Source organism: Mesoplodon bidens (assembly GCF_964165515.1).
Source record: "Mesoplodon bidens genome assembly, chromosome: 16".
Classification (NCBI taxonomy): domain Eukaryota; kingdom Metazoa; phylum Chordata; class Mammalia; order Artiodactyla; family Ziphiidae; genus Mesoplodon; species Mesoplodon bidens.
Genome location: NC_138173.1, coordinates 68,530,072 through 68,556,723, shown reverse-complemented (window position 1 = coordinate 68,556,723; position 26,652 = coordinate 68,530,072). Strand labels below are relative to the sequence as shown.

Genomic DNA, 26,652 nt, shown 5'->3' with positions numbered 1-26,652 from the left:
GGACAGGGTTCCACTTTATTAAAGATAGAGTTTTTTGCTGGATGTGATCACAGCAAAGGTTCCTTGAAAGAGTGACTATAGCACCATGAGATGACTTAAAGGGAACGTACTGAGTGACCTTGACCTGCAGTCAGCAGACATAACCTGGTTCCTGCTTCTTCCCATTATTAGGTGTGTGGCTGTGGATGAATGTGACTTAACTTCTCAGAGCCTACATGGCCTCTTCTGTGAAATGGGAATCATAAGATCCCAAATTCAGAGTGTTCTTTTGAAAATTTAAGTAGGTAGCATGCATGTTATCACCCTAGAAACATTTTTTAATAGGATCTTGCAATTAGGGCTGAGACTGGACACTGGGAAATTTGACTCAGTTAAGTTACAGAAAGCTCTTCTAGTAAAATAGTAATAACAAAGGGTTTAATGAACACCTACTATATGCCATCAACTGAGATAAGGGTTTTACATAATTAGCTCATTTAGTCCTTATAACAATCCTGGGAGTTAGGCAGGCGTGGAGAGCAAAACATTGAACAACTAGTATGGCTAAAGCATGGACTAATCAGAATAGGCCAGGGAATCCAATCAGAATGGATGTTAACCATAAACAACCAGTATAGCTATATGGGTACATCCTGACTAAGCTCTGAAATTAGGCTCCTACTTTACCAATGAGGAAACTGGAGCTTACGGAGTTTAGGTAATTGCCCGAAATCACACAGCTAGTCGGTGGCAGGATAAGGGCACCAATCTAGAACAATCTGATGCCAAAGCCATTGGTCTTAACAATTGTGGCATCCTACCTCCTAGCTCCAGATTTCTGCAATTGTTTCTGATGCCTGAAATCTGCCATTGATACCCAAAGGATCAAAGTATAGCCTAGGAGGTCTCACATACATCCTTAATAAGTTAGCAGAACTGACATTGAGAGGGAAGAAAAGTCAGTAAACTTCTGACAGTAACAAGATCATAAGCCTTAATCAAGCCTCTTAGTAAATTTATTCCATCAAAAAAAATACTTGATTTTAGAAACATGATATTAGCTAGATGAATGGCAAAAAAAAGTGATTGAATATAACTTTATTTCTACTAAAGCATTTAATAGCATCTCATGGATGTCTGTTCATAAAATTTAATTAATTAAAATAGGCTTAGATAATAATTCCATCATGTACATTGAAAAGGGGCTCCAGGTGGCTCCTCTCACATGCCCTGGCTCTATTTTGGAAAGACTTGATAGCTGAGGAGACACTAGAGCTGATGGTGGGCTGTGTTTTATGCAGTATTTTTATTAATAATCTCCAAAAGCTCCCTTGATGAACCTTAATGAAAATTACAGAGCCTGGTCTTTTCAGCCCAGTTGCTAAAAAGGCATGGAATGACACCAGAATGTCAAGCAGGAACTGGCTTGTCCCTGATGGTTAACTGGAACAAAGGTCGTAATCCTTGTGACGGGGTTGCCCTGCCAAGCAACATGGCAGGACGAGGAATGAAAAGCAGGAGTTATTTTGCTTTCCTCACTGGAGGCAAGAGTGCCCAAGCCCCCTGCCTGCCTCGCAGCATCTGTTCCTCCTTCTTTCTCCCTCCTGTGGTTCTTTTTTGCTCTTTGTCTCCCTCTCTCCCTTGCTTCTCTCTCTCTCTCTCTGTTTCTTTCCTCCTCAAACCCCCTTTCTCACCTTGTTCTGAAAAGTCACCGACAACAGCATCCACAAGGCTGCACTTCTCTTTGAAATGCATCAGAGTTGTCCTTAACATGAACAAGTATTCTTTTTGCAAAATTATTTACAATGGTGAAGCCTGAAACTATCTGGTAACAATAGCTGATAAAGCTAATGTGGATTGAATGCTCACCATGTGCCAGACACTATACTAAATAACCTTCCTGACTCACCTCACCTAATACTGACCACAGCCCTGAGAGGAAAATACTATTACTTTCCCCAATTTTCAGACGAGGAACTTGAAATTCTTGTAGGATAAATAACTTCCAGCCAATGACACGCAGCCTAAGCAGCTGGGCGAAGACCCTGAGGCATGCTCATCTGACTCCCTAAATGTCTAAAGGCAGGGAAATGGTTAGATAAAGTTTTGCATATTACAAAATAGGGAAATGGGTAACCATTAAGTACCATGACTTACATTAATATTCAATGACATAAGAAAATGCTTGTGAGTTTAAAGAAGTACACATGGCAGAGTACAAGCACACACACACATACCATCTAGGGCAACCTTAGTTTTTTAAAATCTACTTTTACAGAGAGAGAAAGACATAGAGCTCAATGTGGGAAGTGGGTGGCTGGATTGCTTCTCTTGCTTTTCTCTCATGCAGTCCACTGTTTTTGAACAGGAATCCTGCTCCAGGTTTTCCCATTACCTTTCCACCCCCAAAAGGAGGAGGAGGATGCTGAAGGGAGTGCAAGCAGCAGGAAGGTGTCCAAAGAGCTCTCAGCTTGAAGTCTGGCATTGTGAGGGCCGATCAGGACCCATTACTTCCTGACCTTGAGCGAGTGACTTGACCTCTCTCTGCTCCAGCCTCCTTAGCTGTAAAATGGGGGAAAACCATCCTAATGCAATCTCCATAAATACAGGAACTGATTTTCTGATTTGTCTATTTGGTTCCCTGCTTATATCTGCAGAGGACTTCAAGAGATGCTTATTGAATAAATGAACAAATGAGATAAATGGACTGTATATGTAGCATAGGGTGAGAATGAAACAACATCTTTTATGAAGATAAAAGGCCAACACAGAAGAGATAATATTTACATCTTAACTCTCTTGGAGCCTCAGTTCCCTCATCTGTAAAATGGAAATTTATAATGCTGATAGGTATCTACCTATCAGAACTGTTGTGGGCACCAGAATGAAGTATTTTGTGAAACTGCAACTTCCATGCTAGGATAAGACACGGTAGCTTTCCAACTTTTTAGAAGCAGATGGGCCCCATGGTTTGTAAGGCAGGATGACTCTGAAGTCCAATAAAGGCTATAGGATAGATCATGGTTGAAGGCAAAGTCGGGCTCCATGGCCACCATGCTGGCTGCTCCCACCCCAACAGTGAGTGACCCCTGAGCTACCCTCAGTGAACTCTGGAATCTACAGAAGGGAGCTTGCTATAAGTCTGCTGACTTTTTGGAATTAGCTGGCAGAGACTGTGTCATCCATCTATTGGGCAGAGCCAGATCAAACCCCAGTGGTTCATGTACCCCTAAGCATGGCTCCTTTTTCAACATAAACCATTCAGGGTAGAGGAAATGGACCACTACATTTAGGCTTACATACCTGGGGTGAAATTCCAGCTATTCCACCTCTATATGTGTGACCTAAAGAAAGGAACTTCTTAGAACTCAGTTTCCTAATTTGTAAAATGGTACTGGTAATGGTACCCAGGGTTATTGTAAAGATAAGACTTGACACTTGCACAGAACACCCTGCACAGTGACCGTAGTTGACTTCCATAACTAACTCCCTTGTTTTTCCGTTTTTCCCAGAATGTCCAAGGGCACTGTCACCTAGGGAGCTGAGGACCAATCACTCAGTTCTTACTACACTGTAAAGTAGCTCATCATTTTTGAACCAATATATGTCTAGGAACTGCCCAGTTGGTATATGAAATGGGTTGGTTGAAGCTATTTAGATGTAAATAGAGCAAATGCAGGCACAATTTTAGCAGGAAAGGGTAGTGTGATCAATTTTTTTGGTCTGATTCAACCTGTATATAGTTGTATAATTACAAATTGTTAATTTTGTTAATTACTAACAAAAATTAGTAGTAGCCACTATTTTTGAGTGTTCAAACTGCACCAGGTTAATTAAGTGCTTTATATACATGATTTTATAAACTATCCTAACAACTCTGCAAAAATCTGGTTTTCTTTCCCATTGCACCTAAGAAAACTGGGACTCAGAGACTAATGCAACTAGCATGAGGCCCACAGGTAGTAAGCTGAGATACCTAACTTCACATCCAGTCCTGCTTTAATGCAGACTCCATGCCCCTTGGTGGTGTTGAGAGTCACTTGCTTTGAGAAGCCCTTATCGTTCCCATTTTACAGAGGGGAATTTACTTCCTTTGCTCCAGTTTCCACAGCCAACAAGGGGTAGATGCAGCATTAGAACTCCATTCTCTGCTCCCAAAGCTGAGGAGTTGGATATACTTCACCCACAGTACCAATCTGCTACTCTGCTGAAGTTTGTCTCTCTATTCATCCATTTATTTAACGGTGGAGAAAGTCTAATCTACAGATCAGTGATGGCTGTCATTTCTCCAGCACCATCGATGGATTGGTTAATTGGCTAAAAAATGAACCATTTGAAGCATTTCAACTGAAAGAACATTTCTAAGGTTCTTCATCTTTTATCATATACCAAACACTCGTCTTTAATAGTTCAATGAAAGGAAATGACATCATCGCTCTTATGCTGGTACACTGTTGCCTTATTGGTACCCAGCTTGATCTAGAGCTACAAAAAATAATAATAACTATTAAGTGGAGTCTTTATTTAAAATAAATCTTAGCTAGAAGCCCTCCATGAAAACAGATGAGAGCAAAGCTGCTTTAATTGAAAGGGGAAGATGTAGACGGTCCCCCCACTCCCCAACTGGCCACACACACCTCCGTGGTTCCCCGGGGACTCTTAGAAGCATCTCGGGACAATAAGGGGCTACAGAGCAAGAAAGGTTTTGAGCTTTGTCCATGAATTCAACAAATACTTCTGAGCACTGTGTGCTAAGCGCTGTGCTAAGTGTGGGCATGTGGAAATGAAAGGTGGTACCCTTGCCCTCCAGAAGCTCAGAGTTTGTGGAGAAAAAGAGCAGGTGCTGATGTTTATAAGGCGAGTGATCTATAGGCACTTTTTTTTCTTTACTTGTGACTGATGAGGCACAACAATGCATCGGTGGGGCTCTACTTTGGAAAAATTGAAAAGGACCTGTAACTCAGAGCAGAATTCCCTCCATTTTAGCTTCAAGAATGCTCAAAGGCCCCCTCCCCCCTCAAGAACTGATCTTGAAACACATGGAATGTGTTTGTAGTTCTGTGCAACCGCTGGGTAGCCTTTCCAAAGAGGATCGCTGTCTGTAAATTATTCATTACTCCTCCGTAATTTCATTCTTCTCTTTTATTAAGTCAAATCCCAGACACAACAAAAAGAAAAACAGTGCAATGAAAAAGTTTGTCTTCTTATGATTTTTGTTTTGTAGAAGAAAATTAAAAATCTAAATGTCTTTTCATTAAGATGTTCCAGTGCATTCCCTGTACAATGTTAATTGCCTAATGGCATTAGCATGGTGTGCTGTTTAATAGACCCTCACAATTAGTTGGCAAAGCACTTTAACATCCATTATCTCCTTTGGGGCTCACAAAGGCTCTGTAAGTGAAACAATCAGCTAGAGCTTTATTCTACAACCATTGAAACTCTGGATAAGATTAAGCTATTTGCCCAGAATCACACGCCACATACAGTGTCTATGTTGCAAGGAGTATGATGTTTAAAAAACAGCAGCTCCAGTTTAGTCTTAGAATCATGCTTACCAGCTATGTGGCCACAAGAAAATAGGTTAACTTTCCTGCAGTTCCTTCATATGTGATAAGCAACCAAGTAGTCCTTAGTATGTGCCAGGGACTATTCTCAACTCTCTACATATCTTTATTCACTTAACCCTGACAATGCTATTATCGCTCCCATTTTATAGATAGAAGGTAAGTAACGTGCCTAAGGTCATGCAGCTAGTAAGTGGCAGAGCAAGATATAAACTCAGGTAGTCTGGCACTAGAGTCCATATTACACCCTCTACTAGAGTGATGCTCATATAATGAGAATGATGTAGATTGGGAATGATGATTGTACCAGTCAGGATGGTCCTGGTTATGCTGAAGTAACAAACATCCCCCCAAATCGCAGTGGCTTAAAACAGCAAAGATTCACTTTTCACTCACATTTCCTGTCCATTATGAGATGGTTGAGGGAATGGCAGGGTACCACTATACATAATCCTCATTCAGGTACCGTGGTTAAGAAGGCCTCATCACCAAGTGTCCTCGACTGATGCTGGACACAGAAAAAAAAGAAAAGTCAAAGGAGTGTGGTTGATCAGGCTTTTAAAACTTCTGCCCGGAAATGACCCATATCACTTCTGCTCACATTTTATTGGCTAAAAATAACATGAAATATATAGGAAAGTATAATCCTAATATGTGTTTGGATATTGTGGTACAAGACATGGTGAACAGCACAGATGGCCTGCCTCATAGAAACTCAATGAGAAAGCATCAGAAACTAAAATGCTCTTTTCAAGTGCTCGATGCTGTTTCTCCTCTTGCTTTATTGAATTTTTCAAATAGCCTCTACTGGTTTCATCATTAGTGGATGAAGGGTTTGTGTAAAAAAACTGTATACACATACAGGGTTTTTTGTTTACTTCTTCCTCCTTTTCCTCCTCCTTTTTAAAAAAAAATTCTTATTTTACACTGGTTTATAATTGATTTACAATGTTGTGTGAAGGAAATGGAATAAAAATTAAAATATTTAGGTTGGAAATGGAGTGTGCAATGAAGTGCAGAACCTATAATCTATCCCAGGTTTGTACAGTAGTGAGTAGAGAGAGAGATTGATGCCATTCCCTGAGACAGAAGTTATATAGGATGAGCAGGTTTGGGGAGAAGGGTGATAAGGACCCTTAAACGTTCAGACAAAAGACTAGTAGAGTTTGGAGGAGGAAGGGTATCTTTCTGTTATCAGGAAATCCAAGAAGGCTTCATGAAAGAGGTGACATATGAATGGACAGGAGTTGAACTTATGGAGTAGGCAAGACCCAGGCTGCCACCCAGGCCAAGGGTGCCTACACTGGCCTTTTACATGTGTCTCTGCATTCACCTATGTCAACAGGTATGTGCGGTCAAGGACGAAGCATGATGTTGACATGCGGATTGGAATCCACTCGGGCTCAGTGCTATGTGGCGTGTTGGGTCTACGGAAGTGGCAGTTTGATGTCTGGTCTTGGGATGTGGATATTGCAAACAAACTTGAATCTGGAGGAATCCCTGGGTAAGCCAAAGCAAAACCCTCTTCTTGCTTAACACCTATCATTTGCTCACTTTGCGACAGTTGGCTTCCCATGTGCAGAATTCAGAAGTATATGTCCAAGAAGCAATTATTTTGGAGGTGACAGAACATTAAAACATCATGCAAATATTGGCCTCAAAACTTTAGTGACATTTGTCATAGGCAGTGAGGATGGTGAGATGACACTCGGGTGTTCAGGACCTAGCCCTGCAAAGCATTGGTTTTCAGACTTGATTTTACATTGGAACCAGAAGAGGAGCATTTTAAAAATCCTGGTGTTCCAGACCCCAGACCAGTTCATGTAAAGCAAAATCTGTGCAGAATCTATTTTAAGTTCTTAAAGCAATTCTCATGGGCAGCCAGGGTTAAGACTTACAGACCTGCTATATGACCTTACCTTTCCTTTGAAAACTCAGACATATCTCTGAACTTTCCATGATTTGAAATTGTTTGGCTTTTTATTTTTCTGCTTTTTTAATGTCTGTTATTTCCCCTTCCTATCAATCACTATTTGTAGGAAAAAAACTCAGCTTACTTTTCCTTTCAATGAGCGAGATAGCCCCCAATGCTAAACACATCTTTAGTAGTGCTAAATACCATGAATACATCATATCATTTGATCTCACAACACCCCACATAGTAAATCGTGGCTTCCTTGTTTTAATGGGGAGACTGAGGCTCAAAGAAATTAAATCTGTCACATAAACACAGCTATTAAGTGCCTCACTACCCATCACTGTCTTCCATTGTTAATTTATCAGTCCAGTTTGTTCAAGATTGTCCTTTTATTATGAATCTCCAGTCCCTCTGTGTCCCCAGTGCCTAGCGTGATGTATAGAACCTAGGAAGAAGGGAGGGAGGCGTCCAATGCCACGGCATAATGATTGATACTCTGTAACCCGCAGTCATGCAGAATCCATACGTAGTTTGTTAAACCATCAATAGCTGTGCCCTACCCTCAGAGTTTCTGATCCCTGTGTCTGGGATGGGAACTGAGAATATGCCTCCCTAACAAGTTCCCAGGTGATGCTGATGCTGCTGGCCTTGGTACCTCATTTTGAGGACCACTGTTCTCAACCTTTAGTTAAATGAAACAATGTATATAAAGTCCTTTGCCCAGGAAATAGCTGTGGTTGTAGTAATGACCCTATGATGTAGCTGTAGGGTCTTGGAAAGACTCTGAAAGTGAATGTTTTTGTCTCAATCCAACACTGTCATCTACCACTGATGGGACTTTGGTCTAGTTACTTACTCACTGCCTCTGAGCCAGTTTCACTGTCAGCAAAGTGAGGGGAAAATAAACGCTTTATCACCTGTAGTTGTTGGAAGAATGGAAATTATATGAGATGATCCATGGAACAAAGCACATAGAATACATTTGGCTACAAAGTAACATTTACACAAAATAAGTGTTGCCCAACTGTTAGATCTTATTTACTATCATGACTATTAGTATATACTGGCATTTAAAATTATCAGAAAGTGTCAGATTTACCTGACATTCAATATATGAGAATATTGTCTGAGAACTGACTTATTTCCTTAGAGGGAAATGTAATCCCCAGACTCTCAGCTACAAATGCATTACTCCAAAGCTCAAGGTAGTAGCAAGGATGAAAATGAACACCTAAAATCCAGTTTCTATCAAAGCATTTAAATATTGATTAGAACTTCAGCAGAAGGATCAGGAATAAGTAACAGCAAGGATGTCTTTCACTATGGAAAACATAATATTGATTTAGGATATGCAAATATTAGTCCCCCGAGGGTTGACAGCAGAATAATAAAATGTAGAATCTAAAGAAAATACCAAATGGGGTGGTATTTAACTTGATTATTTTAAAAGAAAATCAGCCATTAGACTTTACAAAACACGACCAGGAGTTTCATTTTGCCTGGGAGAAAAAGACAGCTTTCAAGCACCCAGCTCTGAGCTTGATCTGAGAAAGACTGGGACATCTATTTGTTTCATGAAAGGTCAAACATCTTTTCTATTCTCCTAGGTCAACACTACTGAGTTCCTATGTATTGACAAAATTTATCATGAGAATATCTTGTAATTAGCACTTTTCTCAAGAGAGCTCAAAACATCTTTCACATGCTTTTATTTTTAATCCAGGCGTACCTTGGAGATATTGCAGAGTGGGTTCCAGACCACCACAATAAAGCAAATATTGCAATAAGGCGAGTCACACGAATTTTTGGTTTCCCAGTGTATATAAGTTATGTTAACATTATACCATAGGCTATTATGTGTGCAATAACATTATGTCTAAAGAAATCAATATACATACCTCAATTAAAAAATACTTTATTGCTAAAAAATGCTAACCATCATCTGAACCTTCAGCTAGTTGTAATCTTTTTGCAACAGTAACATCAAAAATCACTGATCACAGATCATCATAGCAAATATAATGAAAAAGTCTGAAACATTTTGAGAATTACTAAAATGTGACACAGGGACATGAAGTGAACAAACGCTCTTGGAAAGACAGACTTGCTCAACTCAGGGTTGCCACAAACCTTCAATTTGGAAAAAATAAAGTATCTGTGCAGTACAAAAAAGGGAAGCACAATAAAACGAGATATGCCTGTATCTTACCTCACGTTTGAAATCAATGTCTATATACAAGGATACTTATTTGGAAAACATACAGAATGTGCCTTAAATGAGCAGAAATGCATTGTTTGTAGTTTCTGTTCTTTACATGTCCTTTGCATTGGATTATTCTCTCTGTAAGCAAGAACTTAGCAGGATGGGTAATGGGGGTAACAGGAGAAGTAGAGGCAGCACTGAAGAAAATGCATTTGGAAACATCACTTTAAAAAACATTGTTTCCTTGGATATATTGTTTCTAGAATCCAGAAGCCAAGCAAAGTCTTAAGTATCTACCTTATTCATTCATTCATTCATTTAAAAGAACACAGAAGTCAGCCTAGGGAAATGAATTTGTGCTGAATCAGGGAGTAGGAAATTGTTGTGTGGAAAACACAGCGTGAGCATTCTAGGCAGGAAGAATGGCTTGTTCTGAGTTTAGTAGGTGTGAAGTAGCACCTTGAATTTGATGACATACCAATGACTTGATTAGCTGGAGAGAGTGTCAGAAAATGAGCCTTGAAGTCACAGGGCCCAGAGAGTGGAGGTCTTAAGAGACCTTGTTCAGAATTTAAAGTGTACCCTATAAGCCTTGAGGAGGCATGGAATAAACAACAGAAATAAGATAATGGCATTTTTGAAAATAATCCTAATGATTTAAGGGTTTGTTCTTGTAGCATGTGCAGTGTACCATGCACTATTTTAACTACTTTACACGAATCAACTCTTACAATACTCACGAAGACCCTAAAAAATGGGTACTAGTATTTTTCCCATTGTTATGGGTGAGATAACAGACTCATGGAAAGCTTAAATAACTTGCACAAGATCTCTCAGCTAGCAAGTGGCAGAGCTAGGGTTTCAATCCAGGGAATCTGGCCAAAGCATCCATGCTTGTAACCACCAAGCTAGTCTACCCAGACCACAATGCAGCACAATAAGTAGTCTGATTGAGTTAGGCAGTTATGAGAACAGAAGAACTCTTGCCCAGAAGGATTTACCATGTGACAGTCCCACAATTCACATCTGATCTTTAAGACTCTTGATGTCATCTGTTGTTGTTTTTTTTTTTTTTTGGTATTTATTTTTATTTTTATTTTTTTTGCTTTATAACAAATTTAATCAGTTATACATATACATATGTTCCCATATCCCCTCCCTTTTGCATCTCCCTCCCACCCTCCCTATCCCACCCCTCCAGGCGGTCACAAAGCACCGAGCTGATCTCCCTGTGCTATGCGGCTGCTTCCCACTAGCTATCTACCTTACGTTTGGTAGTGTATACATGTCCATGCCGCTCTTTCACTTTGTCACAGCTTACCCTTCCCCCTCCCCATATCCTCAAGTCCATTCTCTAGTAGGTCTGTGTCTTTATTCCTGTCTTACCCCTATGTTCTTCATGACATTTTTTTTTCTTAAATTCCATATATATGTGTCAGCATACAGTATTTGTCTTTCTCTTTCTGACTTACTTCACTCTGTATGACAGACTCTAGGTCTATCCACCTCATTACAAATAGCTCAATTTCATTTCTTTTTATGGCTGAGTAATATTCCATTGTATATATGTGCCACATCTTCTTTACCCATTCATCCGATGATGGACACCTAGGTTGTTTCCATCTCCGGGCTATTGTAAATAGGGCTGCTATGAACATTTTGGTACATGTCTCTTTTTGAATTATGGTTTTCTCAGGGTATGTGCCCAGTAGTGGGATTGCTGGGTCATATGGTAGTTCTATTTGTAGTTTTTAAAGGAACCTCCATACCGTTCTCCATAGTGGCTGTACCAATTCACATTCCCACCAGCAGTGCAAGAGTGTTCCCTTTTTTCCACACCCTCTCCAGCATTTATTGTTTCTAGATTTTTTGATGATGGCCATTCTGACTGGTGTGAGATGATATCTCATTGTAGTTTTGATTTGCATTTCTCTAATGAGTAAAGATGTTGAGCATCCTTCCATGTGTTTGTTGGCAGTCTGTATATCTTCTGTGGAGAAATCTCTGTTTAGGTCTTCTGCCCATTACTGGATTGGGTTCTTTGTTTTTTTGATATTGTGTGGCATGAGTTTCTTGTATATTTTGGAGATTAATCCTTTGTCCATTGCTTCATTTGCAAATATTTTCTCCCATTCTGAGGGTTGTCTTTTGGTCTTGTTTATGGTTTCCTTTGCTGTGCAAAAGCTTTTTGTCATCTGTTTTTTTGCTAAAAAAGAATCTTGAACTATGATGGCTGATATGAGTCTCTTACCTTGTGAGTGAGCCTAGCCAGTTGCCAGCCTGCACGTATCCACAGCTGTGTTCTCTTCTGCTTTCCATATACACATTACAGGGGAAATTACATCTTACAGTGGTTTCCCTAAAGGACCCTCCATGTAGCCCTGTGGACTTATAAGACCTGCCTCTGTTCTTAAGAAGATTATAGACAAGTTGAAGAAATAAGGCACAAATATGTGAAAATTGAAAAGATAGGAAAAGTTCCAAAACACTAAGCACTACATTTGCTTGGTGATAGGACAAGAATTGCCAGTGAGTTCAGAAACATCCATGGAACTTGTTTTTCCAAAATAATCAACATGACTGAAAAAATCACTGATTCTTAAAAGTTGCTGGGATCAGGCTGACAGTCAGAAGAAAAACCAAAGGAAGTGCTTAAATGTGGCTCAATGGGACTGCGATTTATCAGAGGCTACAGCGACCCTTGGGGTGAAGTTGGTGATAGATACCTGCTCATTGATTTATGCTTATACTTTTGTTTTCTTTTATTCTTTCTACTTTTTCAGGGGAACAGATACTGTCCTTGAGGACACGTCCTCACAGCACCCACGCACAGCCCTGGTGTTGGGTTTGCACAGGACCAAAAACAGAGATGGCCTTTGCAAGCCACGTCAGGTGTATAACAACCTATGCTTTGTCCACACAGGAGGATTCACATTTCCAAAGCCACGCTGGACTGCCTCAACGGTGACTATAATGTGGAAGAGGGTCATGGTAAAGAGAGGAACGAATTCTTGAGGAAGCATAATATAGAGACCTATTTAATTAAGCAGCCTGAGGAGAGTCTGCTCTCTTTGCCTGAAGACATCGTCAAGGAATCTGTGAGCTCCTCAGACAGGAGAAACAGTGGGGTGACATTCACAGAAGGATCCTGGAGCCCCGAGCTGCCCTTTGATAACATAGTGGGGAAACAGAACGTAAGTCCTGGCTTCCTTCTTCTGGTTTGCTGTGAATGCATGTGCACCTCCATCCCAGTTGCCTCAGAGAAGACCAATTCATCTTTAACCCTTTCTCTGCTGAGTGCCTTAATCGTAATTGACCAAATGTATCACCTCAGGACAGAATTAACCTACTATGCCATTTCAGGAAATGCCAGAAATACCAGAGGGTTCCCACCACTCTCTCCTTTTTTTTAGACCTAGCTAAAAATAAATGTCATGTGAAGCTGAATTATAATTTTACCAAAATTAATTACTCATGTTGGAAAAGATAAACCTCATTTTATTAAACTAACAACGAAGGGGGAAGGTCAAGTCCATGTGAATATAATTTTTTTAGGTAGTTGGCCAGCTAGGAGTACCGAGGTGCCCTCTGAAATTTAAAATCAGGAGGGCATTGTTGATTTGGAAACATAAAAGCTGCAAGCAAGGTAAGGATGAGGGCATTCAAGAGTAGTAAGCAATTTCAAAGCCACCCACATAATGCTATTCTTATGTAGTGTGGATTTGCATCTTCCATGAGGGATAAAGCAACCAAGTCAGTACATCAGGTGTAAGTTATCAATCGTCAAATTATTTTTAAAAGTATATCTTCACATACCAGAATCACACTAAACCCAATGAGCTGCTCTAACACTGAGAGGCACCAGAGAACTGAAGTTGATCAAGGGAGAACCAAAGTGGATTCAGAGATGCTCCCCTCTCCAGAATGCTTGTTCAGAGCATGGGCAAAACACCTGCTCTAACAGGTTTTCTCTTCCCTTCCCTTAGGCCAGGCACGTATAGTTGAACTCATGTAAGTTGTGTGACTTCGTTGTACTTATTTAAAGAAACTAACCCAAGAAAAGCCACTATATAAGACTTGTAAACAGCTTCTGACATTCTCCCGAGCCAAGGAAAAGCTGAGAGTACTATGAAATAAATAGACCAAATTGATAGTGTCTGGAGCTTTATGAAGACATATATGTGTTCATTGTTCTAATCCACAGACCTGAACATTTCTCATTAACTTGTCATTAAGAAAAATCTGTCTGCTTAAAGACATTTAAAATGGAAAAGGTTAAAATGCTGAAAGTCTTGCCTCTTTATTCTGCATTTGAAAGATTGATGGGGCGTTCTGAGGCCAGGTTAACCTTGGTTTCCTTCCAGCTCTATGTGAAGGAGCTAAGGATCAATGCATGGACCCCATTCACTGGACAAAGATGCAGGTTGAACCCTTGAACCCAGCCCACATGCCTTGCAAGAGTCTTTAATATTCTTTTATGAGTGTTTACTTTCCCCCCAAATTATTATGCCTACACAAGACATCACTGATTTCAACGCCTACCTCTTTCCATCCCTGAATTGGTATGCATGGTACAATTTTCTATTATAGTATATTACAGTCTTAAATACTTCCTGGAGTTGGTGCATGCCCAGCTGAAAGTACCCTCTGTTTCCTCTGCCTATTGTTAGCTTGAGCTTGAATGCTGCTTATTTTAAAATGATGCATGCCTCATCCTGAACACTTGAATAATTCTGCATAAAGTTTTCTCTCTTGGTTTTTTGTTTTTCTTTTTCTTTTTGGTCTTTCCTTTTGAAAAACTCTGTCCGTTTAAGCTGATTGTGGAAATGGGGATAATTCCTAATTGTTCTAATCTCAGTGTGTACCTATCCTTGCTACTAGGAATTGAGAACCCAGAAAAGAGGTAGAGGTGCTTGATTTTAATTCATGATTGATTGATCTGGTAGAATTATATAGGAATCCTGGAAATAGTTAGCTGCTGATTTCCTAAAGATATTTACTGATGTCATCAAATAGTTTTTATAAAAGGTGTCATTATTAGTCAAAGATTATTATTCTTGGTGTTTAACCATACCATATATTTCTTATGATGCCTGAGTTTTGCCTGTATTTGCCATCTTCAACATGAATAATCTCAATTTTTTTTGATGTCTTCAGACTTAAGAGTCAATGAATGTATGCTGATATTCATAAATAACCAAGTGGCACTAATAACATTTTGGAAGTGATTGAGTCAGTTAAAGTGGTCACAAGCATCAGATTTGCACTTATGCTTAGCTCTGGAAGTCAGTGAGCCATATGTGCAATTCAGAGACATAATGTATGCCTGGAAGAGATCAAAACTGGTCTGGCTAAGCCTGTGCTCTGCCAAAACACCCAGTCAATACCACAGAAAGCCCAGACCATCTGAATGTTTGCATAACACAGATAAAACATACTAATGCTTCACTGGGGATTTGCTAGCTAAATTGGCCAGATGTTTTAGTTTCTATTGATTCACAAAGTATGCTTTGAAATATTTTTAATGACATTGGTATGTCATGCCATAATCTGTGCTATATAGACAGCAGATGTTCAGATAGTTGCATTCTCATGTATTCATTCATTCAATAAAGATTAATTGAGCATCTGTTACATGCCAACTACTGCTAGTAAGAAAAGAGAAGGAGAGACAGAGGAAAGAAACACTTTAGAGATAAAGTCAGCCGGTAGTGTATATGCTTCATGAAGACAGGAATTGTATCTCTTTCCCTTATCACTATTTAGTCCATAATTAGAACAATGCCTGGTAAGTAACAGGACTTGCTTGCAGTTTGCTGAATGAATTAATTAAATGATAAATGTGGGTGGTACAGGAGAAGACCCAGTCAAGTTTGACTTCCAGGTTTTTTGCTTGGATGTGACTGGTTAGATTGTAGAACTGCCCACTGAAATAAAAAACAGTGGAATGGAAGGAGATTGGGTGAGAAACACTAAGAATTTAGTTTAGGACATGTTAAACTTGAAATACTTAGGAGAGGTCCAGGGAGAGGTATCCAAAAGGCTATTGAATACACACTTCTGAAGCTCAGGCATGAAAAAACTATGCAAGGGATGTGAGTTTGGCAGCATTTGAGTGCTAGATGAAGCCATGAGAATGAAAGAGATAACTGCAAGGAATATGTAAAATAAAACACTAAGAAGGTACAAGACAGACCTATAGGAACACCAGATGGAGGTGAAAGAGAGTCAGGATCCCATGACAGAGACAGATAGGAAGCAAAGGGACCAGAAGAGGATTAGGCAATGTGGTATCATGGAAGCCTACAGAGCAGAGCATTTTGAGAAGAACAGGGTGACCAACACTGTCAAATGTAGCCAAGAGGTGCAGTAAGATGAAGACTGGAAACTGCCATTGGGAATTGGATTGGAAAACGTCATTGGCAAAAGACAGATTTGACACAGTGGCGACGTCAGAAGCCAAACTGTCCCAGTTGATAAGCAAGAGCTCTGGATTTCCAAGAACCCCAACTCTATCCCAGTCCCCTCTGCTCCCCATTTCAGGGATCTGTCAGTGGTTTGCAGGAGCAAAAGAAGTCACTTAGAATTACTTCTGACCCCTATCTGAGTCTTCCAGTCCCTGTCTATGCCTGAAGATAATCTCTTGTTTTTGATGTTGTGCATCTTCCCAGCCCTTATAATCTGTGTCCAGTTAAGCTAAAATTGTTCGTTCAACCCACTCTTGGACACCCTGAGCACTTATGCTTTGCATCCCTGACTCCTGACATGGGCCAGTGTTCTGCCCACTGATTTGGTATCCTGGATCCCTGAATCCTGGCTCAGATAGCCGTGAGGCTTCCTATGCTCTGAGCCTCTGAGTGGAATGAAATTAAGAAAACTAGAAGACAAGAAGCTTATGATCACAGGTGGACTACTGAAATGTAAGGTTACAAAAGTAGAAGTAGGTAGTTGAAGTACACCAAAAGTGAACATTTTTGACATGAGGCAGGATGGCCAGAAGTTTCAAGGCTAAGTTGTTGGAATGAGTCATCAAAATGGTCATTGAATTTCTCAGAATAAAGACAAAACTTGAGATGACAATGAAGACTTAAGAAAAGGGTCCTCATATGAAAGATTGTATTTTCCCCTTCTGGTTGCATGCTACAACTAAAATCTATTTGTAAGCTTGAGCTCTGGTTCATTCAATTATTTAACAGATGTTAGTATTCTAGATGCTGAGGATCGAGTATTGAGAGGACAGACTTGGTCCCTGTCCTCCAAGAGTTACATTTTAAGAGAGTGGAGAATGCAGACAATTAACCAAAACACAAAAGTTCTGAGAAGGAAATAGAGATGAATATACGACTAGGGGGCAGATAGAATTACCGCAGATAGGGTCATCAAGAGACCTCTGAAAATGTGACTTGAGTGCCGAACGGACCCTGCACTTGAATAATCAGGAAAAGAGCATTATAGATAGAGGAAACGGCTAGTGCAAAGGCCCTGGGGTGGGAAAAATTTGGTATGTTAGAGCAAAAAGGCCCAAGTGGCTAGAGCATAGTGAGTAGGGAAAGAAGGAATACAAGATGAAGTTAAAGGAGACAGACACTGATCTTGAAAGCCTAGTCGACTTTGGATTTTATTCTAAGGGAAGTGATAGAAATATTTTAAGCTGGCCAGTGACATGATTGGATTTAGATGTTTAAGAGATCCCTTTAGCTGCCTGTGGAGAATGGATTGTAGGGACCAAGAATGGACTCCTTAGACAAACAGCATCTTTACTTATGATTTACAAGAGGATACCAAAGGGTGAAGCTTTTATGTCGCTATAAAGTGTATTGTGTAACGATATGAATCATTTTAACTTGATTTTTATGACAAGTGATAATGCCAAGAGCGGTGGAGCCACTCTGTTAGAAGCAAACCCCCTTTTAGAGCCTGGGTGCTGTCCCTCATATATTGAGAAATCATCACCATTGTCCCATCCATCCCTTTTACATTGATCATGGCATCAGAACCCAGGCATTTTTCTATTACTCCTCCAGACCTTTTAAAAGAATCACCTGGGGAAAAGTACACATTTGGTACTTCTGTTTTCTATATTAGTTGTTTCTGCAGAGTAGAAGTCATTTGGTCATTATTGTTATCATGAAGTTCATATGTGCACTGGGAAGATTGAAAACACAAAAGAAATTTCTGTACAGGCAAACCTCAGAGATATTGCAGGTCTAGTTCCAGACCACTGCCATAAAGCAAATATGACAATAAAGCAAGTCACACTGAGTTTTTGGTTTCCCAGTGCATATAAGTTATATTAACACTACACTGTATTCTATTAAGTGTGCAATAGCATTATATCTAAAAAAAACAATGTACGCAAGTGTAATTAAAAAACACTTAATTGCTAAAAAATGCTAACCATCATCTGAGCCTTCAGCAAGTCATAATAGTAACATCACAGATCACTGATCACAGATCACCATAACAAATATAACTATTATGTTTGAAATATTGTGAGAATTACCAAAATCTGACACAGACATACCAAGTAAGCAAATACTGCTTTTAAAAATGACACCAATAGACTTGCTTGATGCAGGGTTGCCACAAACCTTCAATTTGTAAAGCTCGCAGCATCTGCAAAGCGCAACAAAGTGAAGCGCGATAAAACAAGGTATGCCTGTGTTCTGCACAACAAGACAGAAAGCAAATGTGTTTCATTGCCAGGAATATAGATGAATATCCACAGCATCATTAATGCTAATAGAAGTAGAGAGCTTGGGGCCAGGTACCATGTTGGGAGCATTGCTCATATTCTTTGCATTTCATCCTCACATCAACCGTACTGAGTAAGTGTGACATGCCTGTTTTACAAGTGACAAAATTGTGATTTGAGAGATCAGTTAATTCCCTGAAGGATATACAGTGAATGAACAACAGAACTGGAATTAGAACCCAGTTATGTCTGATTCCATAAAACCACATACTCTCCATCAGGCTACATTGCCTCCCCTTTTGGTCCTGACGATATATGCCGGGTTTCTACCTACTACCTTGTTTCCTGGTCAGTTAGTATTAAAAGGTTGTGTGCGTGTGCGTGCATGTGTGTATTCACCCTCTGAAGCTAGGTCACTCTCTCAACAGGGATACTTAGAAATTTTCTGTGAAAGCTCCAGGAAAGGACCAGCTTCTCCTTCAGGTAGCATTAGCATACCCCTAACATCTCATACCCTGAGTGTCCTGATGTGATCATTGTTTGCATGGAAAGGGCTAAGCAGGGCAGTCGCTCAAGTCTACCTAGGAATAAAACAATCATTTGATTTAGTCACACTTAAGACTGCAGAAAGTTGACACCAGAAGAAAAGGAAATGTGTAGGGAGTGGGGCTGGCCCTGGTGGAAAGCAGGCTGTAAGAACATATTTATGTTACTATGTTTTTATCAGTCCCAGCTGGGACTTTTCTTAGACCCTGTTTTCTGTATCCACTGGAAGAAAAACTTCTCGTCTGATTGCCTTGCTGATCAAAACCATGTTGACCTGATGCTGAGAGCCATTTCCTCAGAGTAAACCAGTTAGTCCTGTAAGCTGTGAGTCTCATGATCTTGGGGCAAATCTCTGCAGGACCCAAAATTTGCCCATTTGATAGTGGGAAGGGCCAGAATGGAAACCCAAGAGAACTGAGATATGGCCCTGATTTCTCCACTTACTACTGCAAGGCCTTAGGGAACCACGTCTCCCCTCCAAGCCTCAGTGTTCCTGTCCGTACAATGCCAGAACTGGACTGGATGATCCCATCCCTTCCTTTCAGCTCCAACATTGCCCATTCAGTGTCTCAGCCTCAGACACATGCTAGGAGTCTGTTGCTACACTGGTGAGTTACCTACACTTTGGAACCCTGCCACCCAAAGCCCAGAGAACCAAATAATTCCCTGGAAAGTAATGGGGATATCCAGTTTACAATTTTCCTAGTATAACAATTTAGCATAACTGTCATCCTAATAAACTGTCTTAAAATATTAATACCAAATCAGAAGCAAGAGTTAAAGCAAAAAAAAATTATTGAGGTAAAAATCTCACCTTACTAGGGGATGAAATTTGTCCTTTCTCTCAGCATTCTGGATAACTGCATTTTGCACCGAACCAAACATCATTATAAACATCATCACATTTTGCCATCTTTCAGAGTCCTGTTTTCCACATGATCATTATGTTCTCCTGTTGAGAAATATTGATCACTAGGGTTTGATTTCTTTCCTTCTGTTTTTGTCCCTAAAGGTGGGGTGCAAACTAAGTGGCTGACTCCTTCTTTTTGCATATAAAAGCCCAGAAGACAAAGAACACTCTTAGGGCTTCCCTGGTGGCACAGTGGTTGGGAGTCCGCCTGCCAATGCAGGGGACACGGGGTCATGCCCCGGTCCAGGAAGATCCCACATGCCACGGAGCGGCTGGGCCTGTGAGCCCTGGCCGCTGAGCCTCTGCGTCCGGACCCTGTGCTCCACAATGGGAGAGGCCACAACAGTGAGAGGCCCGCGTACAGCAAAAAAAAAAAAAAACACTCTTAATTCAAACTCATTTTACTATTATCATTTGACTTGGGCAAGTCAGTCCCCCCAAGATGTTCGTTTGTTTCCTCATTCATTCAGCCACTGATTATTCAACTACTTAATGAACTACAGTTTGCCAAACATTGTGCTGGGTGCTGAGGATGGGAAGATGCAGGAGTTCCAAGCTGTCGAGGAGCTCACAGTCCGGTGGTATGACTAACAGGGCAACAGGCTCAGTGGACATCGCTGTCTTTCTAGCAGGACTGAATATAGATTCCAGGTAATCAGGGAAGACCTTCCCAAGGAAATGACTGTTAAGCTGAGATCTATAGACAAGCAGGAGTGAGGTCAACAATGAGGAACACGACCCCAGGAGGAGGGAAGCAGTAAGGCCACCATCTCAGCCTGGGTTTCTGCTCCTCAAGACCAAACCACATGCTTCTCTTTCCCCTCAGAGAACTCTGACCTGAAATTTCTACCCCTAAAAATGCCTGAAATACTGGCTATTGGTCTTGAAGAGGAAGCTGTGTTTTCAGAGCTTGCTGCTTCAGTGATAAGCTGCTGAGTATCTAATTGTCCGTGTTCAGTCTTGATATACAGGAAACCACAGGCAGATTTTTCTCCATAGGTCATTTCTTTTGAAGCATTTTAACATCAGATGAAGTTCTGATGTGCATTGTGTGGGACATCTGTAGGCTTTCGGGGTAGAGACCATGAAGGACTCTGGACATTTCCCTGAAGTCCATCTGCACTCTTCCAGTAACGTGGCTTTTACAGGCAACAGAACTCCCCAGCCTGCTTTTAGCCCTGACTCTGAAGATAGCAGCTGAGTTCAGCCAGAAAGAGTCATTAGAGGACCTGGTTTTTCACTCTCTTCAGAAAGGCAAATGGATTTGAAGCCTTCCAGAGAGCATTGAGTGGATTAAGTAGGTAATTTGATCCATTAACTTTAACGCATCATCCCCCCTTTCTCTGAAGTTCCAGAGGTAGACTAAGGTGGAAAAGATAAAGGTAGAGAGAAGGTTGTGGCTCACGTGGAATTGCAGCTCTGGAAACGAGCCTTTAAGTTGGCACAGGACACAGCCTGTGGTTACCCCACAGCCAACAACTGGCTGAAACTTTGCTAAACTAGTTGGACTCTTTTTTTTGGGGAGTCTCTTTGTTTGGGGAGTCATAAACATCTGAGGAACTGGAACCAATGAATGCAACAGTATTTTAAATATGTGAAGATAAGTGTATAATATTCTAAATGTGTGAAGATAGATAGGAAGAGAAGAGCAAAAATCTCGATTTTTTTCTGACTTATTTCCTCGCTTTGAAAAAATAGAACTGGGATTTAAGTTTTATTTGCTATGAGTGGGCTGAGAGGTGTCATTGCAAAAGTTTTTCATTGAGCTATGTCAGGATTTTCCCATCTTTTCTCCACCAAGAAGACCTTTCATTTCTCTGACCCGGTGCAATTCATATGTATTAAGGTTTTTCTTTCCAAAGAAAATTGCATTTGTATTCCCCTTTTTTAATATTAGTTGGCACATGTGTCATGACCCACCATTGCTGCTGCTCTGCACAAGGAAACGAATGGTACCGCTGTAAGGTGATTCAGGTCCAGCCCAGAGCAGAGACACTTGATATTTTTGTAGGCATGACCAGGCTCATCTTGGCTTTTTGTGTATGTACTTATTTTTGCTTCACCTAGGGTCTAAAAGGAGTTACAGTCCTAATTCCTTGGGTATTGATGGAACTTGAAAGCCCCTCACATCTCAAGGATCTCCAAACTACTACTGTGAATTCCAGGTTATGAACCACTAGATTCCACTGTGTCTTTCCCACTTTATGGCCTTTATATCACCTTTAGTCCCTTAAAGAATCTCTTCACACCTTGAGATGATAAGGGCTCTGTATACATCATACGTGGTAGCACCCACTCAGGAGTCCATGTCTTCAGAGTACTTAGATACGGGACTGTTCTTAAGTGATAAACTCAGAAACAAATATTTAGGAATAATGATAGCCAAGAAGAGCTACGCTAATTAGATGAATCCAAAAGAAAAGTGTGTGGTAGAAAAGTTAGGATAAGAAGAAGTAGAAGCCGCTGAGCAGTTTCTTCTTTTCCCAGTTTTGTCCTACCACTGTTACCCACCAGGATTCTTGAGCTCCTTAATCAATAGAAATTGATCAGAGACCAGACAAGAAATTCAGGCAAGGCTTTATTGGGGCCCCTGCTGCAGCAGTGGGACGCGAGAACAAGTAACAGCTTCCCTTGCTTGCTCACTCCCGGGGAGTGGGGGGGAGGGGGACCCCTGAGCTTGTTCCTTATATGGGGTGAGGGTAGGAGTGTGTCCAGGGGTCAGGCCGGGGGGTAGCTTAGGTGGTTTGCCCACTCCTTAGGTGGCGTTGTGCGCAGAGGGCATGTGCAGTACCCCACTTTTGCTCCCGACCCCCTATTTTTGCTCCCTGCTCTTCAGAAGTGGCATGGGCTTTTTTTTTTGGTCTTTTTGTATCTTTTGTCCAGAACTTGCCTCAACTGCGCAGACACGCAGTTATTTTTGGTCCCATATAGTTTCTTTGTACTTTGTTGCTGGAGGAGAGGTTTGTCCAGGTGCAAGCACCGCAGCACTGCAGCAAAGGGTCCCAAGTCCCAGCCGGTCTCACCATCCCTGGGGAAAGCTTAAGAGAGGCTGCATTCTTGAAGGTCAGTAACGTGAGCTCCACTGAAGCCAAATCCAGGAAAGCATCAGTCACTAAACTTTTAATTAGTAAATTGTATAATAAGACCTATAGCCTTAAAGCACCAAATATGAGCAATTTACCAGCAACTCTTGATGTAATACTTATGTCATAGTCCTAAACGAAAAGAGTTACTTCAGAACCTAAAAAAAGATAAAAGTTAGGTAACTCTTAAATTTCAGTTTTCTCCAAATTTCTCTTAAGTAAACAAAGACACACATATAAACATGCACACACATGCACGTGCACACACACTCCCACCCACACACATACACACACTCATTTTCCCCATCGCATTGACATTTCTGAAAAATCTACATCTTTTTTTAAATTAATTTTTATTGGAGTATAGTTGCTTTACAATGTGGTGTTAGTTTCTACACATATAGTAAAATGAATCAGTTATACATATACATATATCCCCTCCTTTTTGGATTTCCTTTGAAAAATCTACATCTTTGGTATTCACAAGGAAGCTGAGTAACTGAAGTCCTGATATATGTTCATTGATTTAATTCCTGAGGTGAAATTATCTGATTGCCAAGACAATCCATTGCCCGCTCAGGGGGTCACTTGGTCAAGTGAGTTAGTAGCCACCTCTCCAGACACAGCCTGTGACATTTTGGCCCAGTCATTTCAGTGCTGTGAGTACTTTGATTCTCACCTGTCCCGTGGCCCTGTAAACAAGTCACTGATGTGTCAGCCTCTCAACCCTGCCCCCCTGCCTAGGCCCACCCCGTCCCCCTCACCCACTCCCCCCAACCCCGAGATGAGATCAGTGCTGGCATTTGCACATCTGTTCCACACATTACTATGGATGTGATATTTTAAAAGCTAAAAATTCGATTTTGGCAACTTGCCTCAAACCATGCAACTTCAAAGAGGCCACATCTAACTGGATGTGCCAACTTCTGTTTCAGCCAGTTCTGCAGCAGTTTAACGACGATTTTTGATTTAAAATGGCTCTAGCGTGTAATGACTAAAGTACAATCACATTCCCAAACTGAGATGAGCATCTTTCTGAGGAATTCAACGGATAAAGTCAGAGTTAAGGGATCCTGAATTAGCTAATAGAGGACTGGTCAAACAGAGCCAGACAAGCTTCTGGAATGACAGAATCAGTGTCAGACACCACTTGTCCTGGGCTAACCTGGCTCTGAGGTCCTTAGACCAGACCTTGGGGACAAAATCTGGAATGCTAGAAATTCCCTCTGTGGGGTCTGAGTCCCCTTATTTTGAGAGCTCGGCCCAGTCACCTGGAATTGTGGCTAGCCCGGAAGTTCAGCCACAACTGACCATTTGCCCACCCCTCATCCAAAGAGAACCAAACCAGTGTGTCTGTGTCCAAAGCCAGTAGCCACTAGTAGGATGAACTGAAGCAAAGAGCAAGGCATTTAATGTCAGGGAAAGTACACTGGGAAAGGAACCGAGCATATCTGGGACAGAAACCCCCAAATAAATAAACTGCTTTCATGATCCACCTTATCAATATTAGTCAAAAGGTCAAGAGTAAAGTTGTGGGATTCAAATCGATAGCAAACTAATAAATGCTTATTGTGGGATCTGCCAGAACTCGGGGTACCTCCCCTGTCATTGTTTTGTTCTCTTAATCAGAAACAGTTAGAAATTTCAGGCCACAAAGTGACAAAGGCCAATCAAAGGAGTTTACACCTCCTTTATTCCCTATCCAATGCAGCACCCAGACAATATTTGCAAACTTCCAGTTCTGCCCCAAAGCGGGAAGCAGTGATTGTCCAAATAGCCTGGGCCCCAGACACATTGTTTGCTCACAGTTGAGCATCGGGAACCAGGCTACAGACGGGTGCTGGAATCCTGCAGCAGGCTGGCTGGAAATGTCAGCAAACAGAGTGGGCATTCTGACCCTTGTTATTTCATTTCCTGGAGCAGAAGCTATGAGCTTATTATGAAAATTATTCAAACCTCTTCCTATAGTTGTATTCCCTAGACCTCCTCCCACAGTGAGATCTCAAAAAATATTCTTTTGCTTTGTTTGGAAGATAGATTATGATGGCATAAATATCTAAAAAAGAAAAGGGAAAGTAAGTAGTATCCCTAACTAAAAAAACCATCAGGCATATAATTTGAATGTGATATCTGGTTTTCTCTCAGTACAGACAGGAAAATTTGTGACAATCTTGGCTAACACCTCTTGCTTATGAAGAATGGTCTAATTCACTAGCACCTTCATTTTTATAAGAAGGAAACATTGTGTGTGATGGATTCTGGGAAGCCCCGTGTGGATATTTTCCCAGGGCCCACCCCCAACTCGGTGTTTGCCCAAAGACCACTTAAAACCTTTTACCAGAAAAACATTACATGCACATCCAAGGAAATCTCTGCTCCCCCATCCCTAGATTTGAGGGAAAAAAATAATTGTGCCACTTTCAAACACAACAAGCATCCTTTCTGAGACCCTGAATGCCAATCATTGTGGACTAGATCACCTCAAAGCTTTCCCAAGTGAGCTTTCATAAAAAGCACAAAAATATTTTTTTTAAAAGAAGGAGGAGGCTTCTCTTCTGGGGGTTGGTTGGGGGTTTACTAAACAGTAGAGAAAATATAGCTCTAATGTGTGCACTTGGGGGCCCTTATTCAGGCTTAGCTTTTGTTCCTGGTGATTTTTCTCAAGTCAGCCTATAGTTGTAGGACACAGGAAGTGGGTTAGGGACTGAAAGATAAAATCCTTGTCTTTTCCACAACCCAAACCCTGCAGGCGACAAGTTTGAAATGTAGCCACAGAGGCCTCCAAAGGAGGCACGGGGAGATGCTGCCATAGAGACAATGGAAGGATGCTCCAGGAGTAAGTTGAGGAAGCCGATGGCCCTACCTGCTTCTGAGTGCAGACTCCAACCTGAGACTGGAAGCAGGCAGAGTCTTGGGAGAGGATAAGCCATCTCGGCCTGAAAGATGGAGGCTGCTATGAGGCTCTGAGCCTGTTGGACTTGGCATCTTCTCTGGGTCTTTCCCAAGCAGCAACAAGCTGGCCTACAATGCAGGCTCTCAATCACAACTACCTATAGCTAAATCTCAAAACTGCCATGTCCATCTCCCAGAGAAGCTAAAAGATGAGGCCCTCTCACTGATGACTTTAACCTTACGCTTTATGCTGGTTCACGGGAAACACTCAAGCTGACGTTAACGCAGGCTCTGGTCCCAGAAAAGGCTGTAAGTTAGTGCTTTCCCATCTGTGACCTCTGGTACCCTAGCAGCCAACACCGAGAGGTACTAGTAGGGAGGCATTTTCTGGATTCCAGAAACCTGAGTAAAACCCCATATTGACACGCATCATAAGGCTGCCTTTCCAGGCTCTCGCTCTTGGCTGGAATTCTACTTTTGGAGCCTTTTATCCCCTGCTGGTCAAAAATTAGGCATTTGATTGAATAACAGGAAAATAAACTAGTCTTATTTAATACATACAATTTGGTAAGCAGAGTCTTTCTAAATTTGAAGTCCATTTGCGGGAGAACAGGAAAAATGTAACAGGACTTTTGGTAGCAAGAGGTGGAAAACAATGCCCGAGGAAGAGTCTTACGTAGCCATTCAACCTTTCATTCATGCATTCATTCATTCATTCATTCATTCCAAAAGTACTTGTTAAGAACCTACCAGATTTGCCAGATGCTGGAGATTTAGTTATGGGTAAGACACAGTGCCTGACCCTCCAGGAGATCAGAGCCTAGAGGAACAGACAAATACACCAGAAGGCAATTACAACACG

At 41.1% G+C, this 26,652-nt stretch overlaps 1 protein-coding gene across 3 annotated transcripts in view; it reads left to right on the top strand.

The window, feature by feature from the left end:
- ADCY8 (adenylate cyclase 8) overlaps nt 1-26,652 on the top strand; it is a gene marked incomplete at its 5' end in the record, with an annotated part of 216,621 nt that overhangs the window by 94,166 nt on the left and 95,803 nt on the right. For all 3 annotated transcript variants that reach the window (XM_081258526.1, XM_081258525.1, XM_081258524.1), the window contains 2 exons: nt 6,889-7,047; nt 12,588-12,858. In XM_081258526.1, the coding sequence (XP_081114652.1) occupies nt 6,889-7,047; nt 12,588-12,858 (430 nt within the window). The remainder of the gene's footprint in view (nt 1-6,888; nt 7,048-12,587; nt 12,859-26,652) is intronic.